General features: G+C 35.6%; 1 protein-coding gene across 1 annotated transcript in view; it reads left to right on the forward strand.

Annotated features, from left to right (window-relative positions):
- The window catches only part of LOC110106124 (galactokinase), a gene marked incomplete in the record, with an annotated part of 38062 nt that extends 22034 nt beyond the window's left edge, over window positions 1-16028 (forward strand). Inside the window, 5 exon segments of the mRNA XM_028695102.1 lie at window positions 2802-2936; window positions 12004-12074; window positions 12931-13008; window positions 14512-14653; window positions 15539-16028. Of these exon segments, the coding sequence (XP_028550935.1) occupies window positions 2802-2936; window positions 12004-12074; window positions 12931-13008; window positions 14512-14653; window positions 15539-15649 (537 nt within the window).
- Window positions 16029-16233: the final 205 nt, after the last annotated feature.

The following is a 16233-nucleotide window of genomic DNA, read 5'->3' on the forward strand; positions in this document are numbered from 1 at the left end:
AAATTTCCAGGAATTTAATGGAGGCTGCGCGGATGATTGGGGTGAGCTAGAGGGATAGGAATTAATTCCTAAATCCTATTCTCAGCTGGAATGTGGAAATATTTGAGCCTAAAGTATGAATGAGAAAAATTTCAGCCCCGGTAAAGAGTTACATAAATTGTAAATTATTTCCAAAGGGATGTGTGTATGCAGACTTGAAACAAAACACAAGAGGAGAAATAACAAAGAGAATCAGAAATCACCTTAGAATTTTAGAACACCACTTGGAAAACAAAATAACTAAGTTAAACGATCTAAATTTAAGATTAGAAGAAAAACTAATCACTCCAAAAACCAAACAAAAAAAATAGAAAAAGAAACCAAAATAAAAATTAAGACAAAACCCACTATCCTCAGAACATCCTACAAGAGGACTCCTCACATGCACCGAGAAGTAGGAATATATTTTAAAAATAAGGTTTAGATATGCAACCAAGGGTCCACCACTGAAAAGGGGTCCAATGTCCTGACCAAACTCTCCAGCAAAATTGCACCAAAACAGCCAACAAATCTTTACAACGGAACCAGAAGAAAGATACTGGGTGGAGTGGAACTTGCGTAGCCAGACGAAAGGGTGGAGAAAGCTCGCAAGCCTTCCAGAGGTAGAAGAAGAAGTGGACAAAGCTATCAAAGCTTTCCAAGAAGAACCGCAGGTATAGCAAACTTTGCTCTCAATTAACACCAACCTTCTTCTTCTCAAAATATCTCATATATATGGCAATAGAGGGGAAAACTAAACATCCCAAAACCTCTTCAATCCACACTAAATGAGTTGGAAGAAAGGCCAACAGTCACTATACGAAATCCCAAACGCACAGCAAGAAAAACAGGGAATAAAGACGATCCCAAGAGATATACTTAGAGCCCAGCAGCCAAGCACAGTGACCAAACAACCACATTCATTTCCGTAAAAAGGGGGACACGGGGCAATAAATTCAAGAGCAAACCAAAGGCAAAACTAGCAGGGAACCGTAGCCAGCAAAGAGGCAACAGGAAGAGGAAAAGGCAAGTTCCATCACCCAAAATCTTGGCACCACTTCAACTTTAAATTCAGAACTAAACATCAGCTCATAATGAGCTACACCACTACTTGATATTAATGAGCTGGCCACTGAATTCCAACAACTAAAGCTGAAACCGAAAACAGCCAAGGCCCCGACATGAAACCAGCAAACAGCCCAAAGACAAGGTGGACCCCAAAACCAAGCAACCCAAGGTAAGCCATAACCCAAAACATTTCCTACATGATCAATTGATTACACCATCATTGGATAGCTAAAAATAAACAAAAATAGAAAATATAACTAATATTGTTCAAAACAAAATAATGCAAAAAATCTAAATGCAACAAATAAAAAAAAAAAAAAAATAACAGGATGATTTAGAGTTAGGAAAACAATTTAAAATAAAAATTGTGGTTGGAATTTTCGGTCAACACACATTTTCGAATTTTCGAAATATTTTCCAAAAGGAATAAGGTTAATTACTGCCCAAGGTGGAGGTGATGTGGCCGGCGGCATGCAAGGGAAGGGAAAGAGTTTTAATGCTTAAATTGTGATTACTTAATTGGGGGTGTGGAGTTCAGGAAAGAAATAATTAAACCCTATTTGAATTTGAAATTCAAATAAAATTCATTTTTAGGAATGAAAATTAGGAAAGAAATGAAATTTCAAATTAGTGGAATTTGAAATTTTGAAACCGCCAAATATTAACCACCCCCAAATTAAGAGATAGATTCATGTTATGATGTGAATCGGCCTTCAGATAACTTTGTAGAGTTTGTTTTTAAGCTGGTATTGGAAGTAAATAAAATTATTGCCGTGTCCTAATACAAGTGATTCATGCTTCTTCAACACAGAATTATTGGGTTAACCGGTTAAGGTTCATGTTGTTGTGATGTTAACTTCCTTATCCATGTGATGATTATTTCCTTTATCATGGTTGAATTTAATTATGCGGGTGCCAATGCATCTATTGTTATGTTTATCAGTAAAACTTTACAAAAGTAGTCCGTTGTAGTTCGTTTTGCCCCTAAAGTTGATGTGTTTTTGCAAATTCTTAACCAATTTCTTGTTAAATGCCACTCCTAATGTTGTGAGAACATGATGATATGCCGGTTTAGTGTGAACCGGCCGAAAGGGGGGCCGGCTCAGATCGTGTACAGGAGGCAGAAGTAGTCCGCCTCCTCTAGTGTATTCCACCCAAAGGGGTGGGCCCCACTTCTCCAAGCAATTTCAAATTGAAAAGGAGTGGACGGCTAGGGCTTGGGAGGGAAATTAAATTAGGAAAACTTTTGTATTAAAGAGGAAGAGAGGATTATGTATGATTATGTTTTGATTGATTGGAATTAGGGTTTCTTGGCGACTTGGGCTTTAGACTCTCTTGTCTAAAGATTTGGGAGAGACGATCTTCCTCTCGAATTGAGGATCTATTGTATCTTTGCTTTGTTCTTTTTTCCTTTTGTTTTCTATAAGAATTGCTATCGTTTGATTGTTCTTCCACTGCGATTTCTTCGTTTGCTCGCTATTTTTTACCGATTATTGTTAGGTTTGTTTGCAAACTCAAGTAGATCCGATAGGATTACTTGCAAACTCAAGTATTTCCTATCACATGAGTTTCTTGCAGAAGCATGCATGCATAATTTAATCAAACACAGTTATCTTTTTTTCCATGGAAATTATTGCTTAGACAAACTTGCGCCTAGATATTATTGCTTATGATATGTTTTGCAACTTCAATTGAATATCTGCTTCGTTACACAGGAACTTTTGAAAGAAGAGCCTTATACAGCAGAAGACATCGAAGGAATCACATTGGATCCACTGAAATCTATCTTTGAAAATTCACCTACTTCATTGGATGTTCTAAAGGCTGCTAAAAATTTTAAGCTATTCCAGGTAAACTTGGACTCCCGTTCATTCAGGCAATATTGGCTTTTTTTTTGCCAAATACTTCTTTCTCATTCTGTAAAAGGCAAGGATCATTGTAGTATCCACATGACGGAAATTTCTGTCTCTAATGATTGTCAAGATTATAGAGTGAAGCTTACCGGCAAGAAGTTTTCTTATGATGTCATTATTTTCTTTTCTTTTTTGATACCTTGATTTTTGTGGATATGTTGCAACAGTCTCACCTGCCATTGGTTCAGTTTAGCCAATTGCTATATCCTAGATTCTTCTAGTCTTCTATTTGAAGATTTGGAGCTTTTTTCCATGCAACTTTGTCATACACACATTACCTAAACCATGCGTAACTATCTATGGATTTTTACTATTTTTACAATTTTTTCCCACTTGACAGCTTTTTGTGGTATTACTGTGACGTTCCTCACTTGAGCTTCGTTGGGACAACATTCTTACTGCTTTCTAATGCAATTTTTTAGTACAAAAATTTTTAGTTTAAGAAATTTTTATTGAAAAGTCATTTTGGAAAGCAATAAAAAAGTTGTCACAAACGAAACCTTAGTATACTTATATTCTTGTTATATCTTATTTTTTCTCACTTCAGCTTTTTCAGCATGCTCATCTTCTGTCTTCTAAGCGGCTTGGAGCAATCAGAATTAGTTGAATATTGTATGGTTTACCCTTTTAATCATACCCTGTTTAAGCTCCTAAATAGTTATCTCACGGACCTGGTCAGAGTTTTGGCTTTGGGAATATTTGTTCAAGAAGACTTGGTTAAATACACTCTTGTCCTGGTTACTTTATGTTTGATAGAGTCCCTAGCTCAAATGAGAAAGATTGAAGGTTAATATTAGATTGATAGTAAGCCATAAAACTCCCATCAAAACTAATGAAATAAATTCAAGTTTGAATTCTTATAGTGTGTGGGCTCCGAAAATTCAGCCCCAGCCTCCGCCTGATTGTTGCTTTTCTTCGGCAAGGTGTTTTAACGAATTAAGTTCCAGGGTAAATTTTGGAAGAGATGGGTTTGTAGATAAGACACTATCCAGAGATTTCACCCTCATTTTGCTAGGACTTTATGATCTGAGTTCTAGTTTCCTATAGACGCAAGCCCTATAGTTAATTACCCCTCCCAATCATGAGAGAGAACTTTCGATTAAGGCTAGTCGTCAATCAGATACGTAGAATATATGTGTTATCTGACATATAGTAGCAACATGGGTTTGGGATTTGGAATATTTGCAAAGTTTGATATTTAAAATTAGAAATTTTCACCACCTTGCACTTAAAGCGGATGATGGGGGAATGGATGATGGACTCGATCAAGATCCCATGGTTCTGTCGTCCCGGGCCATCGTGGTCCCTGGTCTAGTTAGTCAGAGGAGGTAGCCGACCCAACCTGACAGAAGAATCCTTGTCGGCAGCCATGTGTTGCTTTGTCCAAGGGAACCTTGTAGACCTAGGGTGAATGCTTGTTTAAGGGGACAAATTTGAATTTATCTTAGTTAATAGAGGGCTTTGTGCCCTATCGATTATATCATATTGATTCATATCTCAAGGATTTGATGTCATTAAGGAACGTATTAGCTCTGGTCATAACCAGTATTTAGTGGTGTCATTTGACGGTGAAACCACTCGATTCAGAGGGCCTCGGGTCATAATCGTTTATCCTGCGGTGCCATTTGGCGGCAAACCGCCAGTCAGAGGACACGTACCACGTCCAATCTGGCAGGAGATTGTTTGAGAATGGATTCTAGTGATATTTTTTACTAGGCATTTGGATTTTTGTAAGCTGAAGTATTTTTCAAATTTGTCCACCTTGGCAAATTGTTGCAAAGGGTGGATGGATTTTGCTTTAGGTGCTTAATGGTTAGATTTCCGTTTTAAATATTTGGAATTTGATGGTTTTTGGATTCTTTGGAGCTTTGAATTTTCAAGGTATTTGGGTGGCATTTTGAAGACATTTATGGATCCCTCCAGTTGAGATTTACATTCAACAGGCCATCATCGGGGTGTACTGGGGTCATTTGAAATTTTTTTGTATTTGAACCTTGTCGACTCTATCGAGTTGTCGACAGAGGATCGAGTTTCGTAGGCTTTATGCCATTGTGAGTGAATTTTCTTAATTATAGGCCTTGAAGGCCTAATATGAATGTATTTAGACAAATATATCGGTCACCACTATCATATATTTGTTTGATGGTTCGAACCTTGTCGACTCCTATTGATCTGTATAGAAGGATCAGGTTCGAACTTGAATTCATTTATTGACCCGCGCAGCATCCCTAGACGTCACGTGTATATCCAAAACACACTCGCCGGGGCCTATGTGGGTGTTTGGGACATTTTATAAATAATTACTAAACCTTGTCGACTCTTATTTAGCTTCTTAGGAGGATCGAATATGAATTTATTGATCCACGCAGCATCTCTAGACGTCACGTGTATTCCCACAACATGCTGGCCGGGCCTATGCGGGTGTTTGGGGGCGTTTTATAAATATTTACTAAACCTTGTCGACTCCTATTTAGCTTCTTAGGAGGATCGGGTTTGAATTTATTAACCCGCATGACATCCTTAGATGTCACGTGTGTATCCAAAACACGCTCGTCGGAGCCCATGTGGGTGCTTGATTGCATACCCCTTTAGTGTACCTATGTGCATACATATTACAGTGCATGTGTGGGGGTACTTTAAAATATTTGTAAACGCATTCTGTTCGCTTGCATAGATGTTGCAGATCCGATAGCGTGGCGTAGTAGCTTGTGAATTGAGCTGTTTGCTGCTTTGTACATGCAGACTGTCATGCACTACTTATTGCTTTCTGCAGGTGGATTATAGTGCACTAACAAATCTCCTGCTTTGGGTCGTAGGAGCTTGCACTTGTTGAAGCTCTTTTGTATTTTGCTCATTGTCATCCATAAGTGGACTACTGTATACATGAAAGGTCCTCTATGTTTATTTGTAGATGCCCATATATATTGTAGATCTTTGTCCCCTATCATTGCCTGCATTCAAGTTGACTGATGATCTATTATATTCATCTACATCTTCATTAGTAGTCCCTTTCGTAGATTTGCAATACTTGTGAGTCTTTCTTCACGGATTAACACCTTCATTGTGCATTCTACATAGTCGCCACCTTCATGAACTATCCACTACGCGCATTATGGCTCATTGGTTATTTGATACATGTGCTTGCTATTTAACCTCGTAGAGGGGTTGTTATATCTTCATGTATTGTTTGTAAATGTATCACTACATTCATAGCTCATTCAATACTATCATCCATTAGAGCTCTTGTATGATAACCATTGAGTTGAGGTGATGATTCCTATTGATTATTTCTTGGGGACAAGTCATGTTTGATCTTATGAATGATCTCATAGGCTCTAATAGCCCCCATTTCATAACTTCACAATCTTCATGTTATTTGCAAAAAAATCCCCACTTGCAAATTCTTGGCCTTCAAAGGTGATTTATAGCAAGTGTAAGGAACTTGATACTATCCTCAATGTCTTTATTCTTATCCACACGACTCTTACAAGTCACGTATAGCAGTCCAAAAATTTCATGCCAGAGTTTATATCCAACTTATGCATAAATCCCTGTTTGAATGTATGACATTGGTTTGAATGCATTTAAATGATTGACGGAGCCGCTTGTTTGAAGATCTTTGCATTGTTTCTTATGCACATGTCACTACATTCTCCGTTTGCTCCTTATTGATGATTGCTTGCGAGTTTGTTTTGGAACTTTGGTCATTACAAGTATCGTGTTCAAATCTAGGCATTATCCAACCTTTCTTACACTTGGACTTGGAAGCTTGTAGTTTCATTAATGACATTATTATACTTGAATGGTTAAGATTCTCTTCTCAAATACTTAGATTTTGATCACTTATTTGTTAAACCAAAGTCTAGTCCCAATTGTGTCCTTACTTGAGTTCAAGTAGCAAGCTCAAGGTATATGTCCCCTGCTGTCTTATAGAGTTCAAGTAGCAAGCTCAAGGTATATGTCCCCTGCTGTCTTGTAGAGTTCAAGTTCTTTTACATCTTTTCCGAATTCAAGCTCAAGTATGGTTCAAATCCACAATTCCAGTTCATGTTCAAGTACAAGTCTTCTGCGGTCCAAGTCAAATCTTTGCTCAAGTTCAAATGTTCAAGTCATGCTTAATATGCCATCTTGAGTTCAGGTTCATTTGTGTTCAAGTCTTAGTTCCTTGAGTCATGTTCGAGTCAAGTTTGAATTTGTATTTGGTTTGAGTTCAACTCAAGTCTTACATAAGTGCTTTATGTTCGTTCAAGCCCACATTTTGTTCGTTGTGGTTTATTTATATTTTGTCTTTGGTTCAAATTCAAGTTTAATATGAATTCAAGTTTGGATCCATGTTCTTCGTGTTGGAATAAGTCCAAATCAAGTCCAAGTACGTTCTTGCGTTTACCCAAAATTTCGACAGCCTTCCGGCGTCTCCCCCATTTAGGTGCAAACTACGGGAAATTGGGCCTTCCCATCATGCTAAGAAAAGCGTGTATGGTAGGTGTCCTTATATTTTTTTTGATCCCCCACCACGCTAAGAAAAGCATGTATGGGTCTTCGGTACCTGTTGTAAAGGAAAATCAATCGTTTCCCCGCAAGCGGGTACTTATAGGTATCCCCACTTCGTCGTACGCGTCACACCGGGTTCCCATCCCACCACTCTAAGAAAAGCGTGTATAGGCAGTTTCCCGGTGCGCCACGAACGCTAGAGAAGGGATTTTAGGTGATCACCCGATTCGTCGATAGCACTGCGACAAACTTCCTCCTACCACACTAAGAAAAGCATGTATAGGTGGTCGGTTTGTTACGTTGCAAGCGTTGAAAGTGGGTTCTCAGAGTTTTAGGGTTTAGGAGTTTATACCTTTATGACCGGCGGGTGGAGGGCACGTAAATTGAGACAAACACATTTCTTTTTAGTCTCTTTTTTGTTTCCCTTTTTTTGAAATAACAATAATAACAACACCATTATCGTTATTATTAACACAAATACTAACCACAATATTATCAAGAATAATATTGTTATTAATAATAATGTTAATAATAACAACTACTAATTACAACAACCACCATAACAATAAAAATGATACAAATTAGACTTAAACAAAAACTTACTATCTCGGGTTTAACTTAAATGAGTGAGGTTTGGGCTTGATATAAGTGAAATGAGGTGTTGTTTCGGTTAGAAACAAGTGGAGATGGGTTTAGGGTTTAGTGGGGTCGGCTATATGAGATTGAGCTTGAGCCCTCTGCGTGAAATAGAGGTATAAGGCCTGAGAGAGGCATCGGCTAGGGGTCTTATGGAGCTCGGCTGCTTGGGGAGGATGAGGTCTGGGTCTAGGTGAGTTCGGCTTCGGGTAGGGGAGATCGGGGCTGAATCAGGAGGAAGAAGCAGAGGAAAGTGTCGGCCTTGGCTTGAGGCTTCGGTGAGTTTGAAGAAAGCTTTCTTCCCCCCCCCCTCTCTCTCTCTCTCTCTTTGTTTGTGTGAGAGGGTAAGTCTGCGACTGAGTGGAGATCGCAGAAATGGGAAGCAGCGACGGGGAGAGTTTGGTCGTGCATGGATTGCGAATGGAGGGAGCCCTGGAGGTGTCCGCTCAGTTAGCTTTTAAAGACGTTGGAGAAAAGTGATCGAGAGCGGGATTTGAGCAGGATTCGTGGGAGGCGACGTGAGCGGCGTCGAGTGCACAGTAACTTGGCAGGATTTCTTGTGGGATTTAGGGGATCTTCTTGACATATACGAGGTGAGCTGCTTTTTTCTTTACCTAGAGGTTAACATAGTGGTAGAGTATTCCCCATAAATAGTATGTCTAAATTTAAACAGATTGTGGTGAGGAGGAAAGGTTGAACTAGGATGATATTATAACAAATTAATGGAAAGGAGAAAAATCCAAGGGTGTTGAGGAAGGTTATGAGTTAATAAAAAGTTGAAAGATCAAATTGTTACATGTGATTGGTGCTTATTGTAACACCTCAAGGCCTAAAGGAGGAATTTAAACCTACTTTTCCTATAGATTTGCCAATTTTCAATCATTTATCATTTCACTAAAGCCAACTAATCATTCAAAATAATATAAAATAGGTATTCAAAGTGCGCATATAAAATATTTCTTCTAAAATAATTAAATCACAATAGTATAGATTACAATAATTTCAACAAAACAAAAGTACAAGCTGAACTACAAAATCATGCGCACTTTTCAAAATCAGACTTCCTGCTTTTACCATACTCAACCTACTCCGCATAACTCTTACCCTTGTCTGGAACATTACAAACAACAGGGTGAGTAAGAAACTTAGTAGGCCAACCCCTTTTTTCCCATAACAGAGTTAAATTCACAGCTCAACATGAAAATAAATAAAATTATAAGTGTCATTTACATTACAGTTTTGGGTATATTAGTTCATGTATAAAAGTAAATGTAAAAATGCACATCCATTAATGTCCCTTATATTTCCTAAATTTGACCTCCCACATGCTACAGACAGGTGCATAGTAGAGCCAAAACAGAGTAGAGTATATTCCAACACAGAGTCAGTTCAAAGCCATGATAAAGTATAATAATCCAAAATAGAGATATATTCACTTTCTGCCTAAGCAGAACATTTCAGAGTATATTTTTTTCCACAACAAAGCTCTAGAATGTCATGTAATGCATGATAATGTAAATGCAATATGTAACTGAATAATTTAAAACAATTAGAGATTAAATATCAATTTTTATAAGAACCCTCACATTTCAGGTGCCTATGCAAATTTCTCAGAATTTTACTAAATTTATAGAGATTATGTAAAATGCTAAATTAACATACTTTGTCAACTGTACTGAGGTTTAGAGATGCTACCATTCTCCAGAATCATCAAAATTTCATATAGAGTAAACTGACCGATGAAATTTTTCATTCTTACAATCAACTTATCTAGAATAGAGTATATAAAAATATACTAAAAGTTATACGGTAAAATATTTTTCAAATTTAAGAAAAATACATTTAAAAGAATATCTTCTTATAAACACTGAAGAATTTGAAATAAAAAATATGGCATGGGCTGCCTATCTCAAGCCCAACAATTTTCCTAACTGACTGGACGGACGATTGGTTGGGAATATAAGTTAACACCACGCAATGAAACAAACAATAAAGTAAAAACAGTGAAAAGTAAAAGGACATCAGGATTTAACAGGGAAAAACTCAAAATTGGAAAAAAATCACGGAGTCACAAAAAAATCCCCAATGAAAATTAAGGAGGAATAAGTATAGATCTCTCTTATATCTTGCTCTCTCCTTGCTTCCCTACACTTTTGCACTGTTCTCTCACACAAAACACAAGAGAAATTCAAGTAAAATCACCAAGGGACACCACCTATTAAAAAAATAAGAAAGAAAACTGTCCAGTCCGCTTCCAGTATTGCAGTGCCAATTTGGAGTGTTGCGGCGCTCAAGCATCTGTAATCATGATGTTGTGGGGAGGATACCCTGCGCCCCCCAGTGAGCAAGACATATTGAACTGGGGCCCGAGGCAATAGTACAACTTGATTGATCTACACAATCATATTCCACACAAACTAACATAATTTCCTGATCTTGAACTCTAAATCCTCTACTTTTCCTTCTCTTCTTTCCTTCTCCTCTCCCTTTCTTCTCCAACAAATTGAGGGTGCAAGGGTTTGATCAATGGGTTTATATATTTTTAATATTTAAAAATTGCTAATTCAACTTAGCGTCGCGGTGCCCAAATTCCAACGCTGCAGCTCTCATAAGGAATCTTCCAGATTCTCCCATGATCTCCTAGATCTCATCCCCAATGCCGGGATCACACTACTTGGTACCGCAAAGCTCTCCCTACTTAATTTTTTTCTCATTTTTCTGAGAGCTCCTGGGTCGAGGCATTGCCAACTGGCACTTCCGTGCCGGCAGGGGAAAATTTCAAATTTTGAATTTTTATGCCTCAGACCCCAAACTTTGACTATTTTCCATCCCATTCAACATCTTAACATTCCTACTTACCATAAACTCAAAATTAATGATCTTTAACGGAAAGTTATTTGAATTTCAGCAGATGGATATCACACTTATGCTCATTACTTGGGTTAGAAGAGTCTTAAAAATTAATTTTGGGATGAGATGGATGAATGACTACAACATATAATTGCTTAAGGATAGTTATGGAGGTTATTTAAATTGTCATATACTGTAGAGGATTCAAGGTGGTTATGGAATAAGAGATATAAATGTAATGAGAGAAGCTATATTTTATTTTGCTGTAGTTTACGATATTGCATTAGTGGATGCATAATTAAAAAAACTTGTAGAACATATGAATTTTATTTGGTATGATATTAACGATTATTATCCAATATTATTAGAAGACAATGTCATATTATGTGTGATAGGTTTAGATATCCTAGATCTGTTATATATATATATATATATATAATTTCTAGTGGTACAGCTGGATGGTTAAAATAGAGAGTGCTTCTGGAGTTTTGTGTGATAAGAGAATAACATGGAGGCTTTAAATTTTAGAAAACTACAACTAAGCCAATAGTGTTGCATTGATCTGATATTTGGTTGTAAAAATCATGGATATCTAAGTTGACTGTGATAGAAATGAGAATTTTAAGATGAATTTTTGAAAAAATAAGGAAGGATAAGTCAAAGAATTATTGTATTAGAGAAAAAAAATTGAAGTATCATCTTTCAAAGATAAGATGACTAATAATAGATTTAAGTGGTTTGAACATTTACAACAAAGGATATAAAAGACCTAAGGTTACATGAATATAAGTTAATCAAATTAATTCATGAAGAATTGGGTGAACATCTTAAACAACTCTCAATAGAAATGAATGTAAAATGAGGATTCATAGAACTGACCCCAGTTATTTGGGATATGTCTAATGATGGTACTGATGACTTTCTGTTTGATCAACTTGTATGGAATTTTCTTAGGTTACCTAATATGTTAGTCGATTTAATCCTTCATAACTGTGTGATTAATTTTGTTTGACATTTTTTGTTTCAGCGAGCTTCCCATGTATATTCTGAAGCTAAGCGTGTCTATGCTTTCAGCGACACCGTGTCCTCAGATCTCAGGTTCATTCCCATTCAGCCTATTTTTTTCCTATACTACTTTAGTTATTCATTTACGGTTTAGATGCCTTAATTTACTTGTTGATCCATTGAACATGTTCTTTCTATGAAAGTGTGCCTTTTCCATCAAAATATATGAAACTGGCTGAGTTCTATACCGTTAAATTTTCTGGGAAGGAATCTAACACATTTTCAGAATCCTTCATTTGAATTTGCATCACGCTTCTCTCTTTCAAAAATTCTATTATCTTGCTCTTTTTTTTTACGTGGATATTTCAAACTCTCTGATATGCCAAATGATGTCTGAATTTTGACTTTGCCTTTTCTTGTGTTGGTTAATATCAATTGATAAGAACCATCATTTCTTGTATTTCCATTTATTGCTTGTAAACTTGTTAGTTGCTTTTAAAGGATCAGTAGTTGTGGAGTTTGCTTACCAAGATAAGACAAGCGCTAAGTTTTGGCCTCGGACTGTTCTTCAAGCTGATTTTCACACTTCATCTTTATTTGTTAAGTTGTTATGCATTTATTCGTTCCACAAAGAGGGTCTTTATAGTGGAGCAATTTTCTTGGCCACACTCTACTGGTAGTTGTTAAAGATGACTTGAAATATGGCACAAATTTATCAATATTCCATATCCTGATGAAATTTTTCTAACGAGACATTTGTAAAAGGAAACAACTTTATTTTTGTGCTTTTGCTACTCATTTTATTGACATAATTATATATTTTGGTGAGACATTTGAAAAAGGAAACAACTTTATTTATATTGTGCTTTTGCTACTCATTTTATTGACATAATTATATATTTTGGTGGTGGTGTTTGAAGATTAAAACAGTTGCAATAATCTTTTGCAGTGATGAGGACAAGCTTCAAAAGCTTGGGGACCTAATGAATGACAGTCACTACAGCTGCAGTGTTCTGTATGAATGCAGGTATGACCAGCCTTTCTTCTCATCTGATTTGCATAGAAACCTTATGTTGTCTTCCATGCTGATACAATTTGAATTAGTTCTACTTGATGAATTTGAAATATCAATATTTCAATTAGGATTTACATAAATGTCATCAGTTCTTTCTAATTTATATATTTGCATTAATTTTTTTCTTATTTACTTGAACACCACCAAATCTTCTACATCCTTAAAAATGCCAATTTTGGAGCCCCAATTAGTCATGTTTGGGTGAATTTTAGTTATAAAAATGTGGTAAGAATCCTGCAGCCATTATTTTTTGTAGGAGATTATGAAATAAAGTAAAACAGTTAATCCTTTCTCTCCCACCATTGTCAATATCTGTTTGTTTGATAGTCGGTGATGGTACATTTTTTAATGGGTGCAAATTATGTAATACTGAAGATTTCAGTTGCAGTTAAATAAATCCCCGTATTTTAAATTATTTCTGTTTAGATTACTGAAGGTCTTGAGCATCAATCTCTTTGTGAGTTCGAGTGGTTGTATGATTAGACAATAAATTAATTTTTTCTGACATCTTAATTAGGATAGGCTTATGTCATACTTGTTTAATTTTGTTAACTAGGGGGGCATGGTTCTTACTATCTTATAATAAAATAACAAAAATGTGACAAATGGGAGAGCAAGGAATAAGTATTAGGTGTTGTGCAATCATTTTTTCAAGATAATAATTTATTATTTCATTCATTTTTAGGATACTTTCTTATAGGCTCATTATTAAAAAAATTTGAGCTTAGCTCAAGATTCTCTTAATTCAATAAAACTCTTGAGTTGAGCCCAAATGTGTTATTGGTTGGCTTGATCCTATTTTCAAGCTAGCTTTAATCTTTGAGTATAATTTAGAATGATAAATTGATTATTATTATGTAATTTTAATTATGTGATAGTTTTAAAAATTAAACTATCAAATTTATCTTTAAATGATTCATTTTTTAGGTGTACTGAAAAATAAAATATAGAAAATACTGCATATGTAATGTTAAATATATTCAATCAACGAAAAAAAAGGAAATTACATTTTGAAGTTGAACTCTCATCTTATGTTAAGTCTTTAAAAATGTTGGAGATTATTTTTTATGTCCTTTAAATATTTAAAAAAATGTTATAATTATTTGATAGGATAAATTCTTTTCAAATTAAAATTTTATAGTAATTATGATTAGAATGCAATAATTAAAAGGCTATATGTTATATAAATTAAATTACATATTAAATTGATTGGGTGGAAGTGATTTGATTCTTATGACTTTTTTTAGTTAAAAATATAAAATTTCTGGAGGGAGCTCTATGTTAAAATGGAGCTGTCATTACTATGGAGTTTTTATGATTTGATTATTGATAGACTATTATTTATATGGATAGCTCAGCATAACAAAAGTTTGGTTAATTTTATTGAACATTTGTGAAATTCAAAATCAATTTGATGTACTCTCCCTTTTTTTTTTGTATATTTTGTTTCTCCAGTTGCCCTGAGTTGGAAGAGCTTGTGAAAGTTTGCCGAGATAATGGAGCACTTGGAGCAAGGCTTACCGGTGCTGGGTGGGGTGGTTGCGCTGTTGCTCTGGTTAAAGAGAACATTGTTCCTCAGTTTATTCTTAATTTGAAGGTTGATTCTTCTTCCTCTTATCAATCATTTGACATATTTCACATCTATTTTTCAAATGCTCGAATTTAAATGATAGATTAATTAAAGTACATGGTCTCATCCACCTATAACTATGGGGCTGTAGGCCAATAATTTTCTAGTGATGTCACCTTCTTTTATATGATTTGATGTAGGTGTTATTGTGGTGTTTGGTTGGATTAATTATTCTGTGCAGACGCTGAACGATGTAGGGAGATCAATCAGTATGCGTTAAGTCATCCCTGTGCTCGGTACCGCTGACGTGGCACATTCTGATTGGTGTCTATCTGCATCTGGTCTCCGCACAGAATAATTTCTCGTTTGGTTTATACCCAAATGCCTTGATTCTAGAACAATTTGTTATACGGAACATATTTTAGGTTTTGTTTGGGACGGTTTTATTATTGTTGCTTAAAGTAATTGTTTAGTACAAAAATTAATTAAATTTTTTGTATTAAAAAATTGATTTAAAAAACAGTAAGAAAATTGACCCAAATGAAGTCTTAATTTGTTGGTTGAGAATTTGGACTTCCAATTAAGAGACCTTGTAATCAAGGCCCTGCATTATTGAATCATTCAAAAGTTCTTCACATTTTAGGCTTTGTTTGGGACAACTTTCTTACTGCTTTCTAAAGTAGCTTTTGAGTACAAAAAATTCTTAAACTAAAAAAATGTATATACTAAAAAGCTGCTTTAAAAAGTAGTAAAAAAGCCATCCCAAACGAAGCCATAATTAGTAAAAAAAAGCTTTTTATGTCTGTTTAAAAGCTATTAATGTATTCTTCATGAATACCATTCTCTAGTGTTTGTTCAGTATGATTCATAAAGTCTTTCCAACCAAATTTCTGAGCTTCCCCACCATTGCAGGAATCCTTCTACAAGCCCAGGATCGAGAAGGGCATCATCAACAACAATGAACTGGGCCTCTACGTATTCGCGTCGAAGCCTTCCAGCGGCGCAGCAATATTCACATTTTAGATTCTTCTGGTAATTTATTATGTATTGATCATCCCTCAAATGAAGGTTCTTGAATCATGCTGATTATTTAATAAAAACATTTTTACTAACGGTTGACCATCTTATTGGAGCGATAAGCGCCTTCAAGCTGGGAGAAATTATTCTGTGCGGACACCGGACGGTCAGGAGACCAATCAAAACGTATCATGTTGCCTGGTATAGAACATTACCGAGCAAAAGAAAAGATCGTGGTGCATTCTGATTGGTCTCTGGATGCCGTTCAAGAACCGCACAGAATAGTTTTTCTCATGCTAGACAGAATTTCTAAGAACTTAGTAATTAATAATTGGTCAGTGCTTCTAAACCTGGGTTCTTTTAATAGCTCCCTTAACTATGATAACTATGGTATTCACTTTTATTTTATTTTCCTTTTTTTTAATGGATTATTCTTTTTTTTTATTTTAATTTGTGAAGTTGATGTGGAAAAAATAATTTGATTATTTTTATTGCAAAAAAGGCTTTTCATCGCAAAAATTTTTAAAAAGTAATAAGAAAGTTGTAAGAAATAAAAAGTCGGATAAAATTATAATTATTGTTTGAAAAAG

The sequence above is a fragment of the Dendrobium catenatum genome, unplaced genomic scaffold (assembly GCF_001605985.2).
Source record: "Dendrobium catenatum unplaced genomic scaffold, ASM160598v2 fragScaff_scaffold_621, whole genome shotgun sequence".
NCBI classification, from domain to species: domain Eukaryota; kingdom Viridiplantae; phylum Streptophyta; class Magnoliopsida; order Asparagales; family Orchidaceae; genus Dendrobium; species Dendrobium catenatum.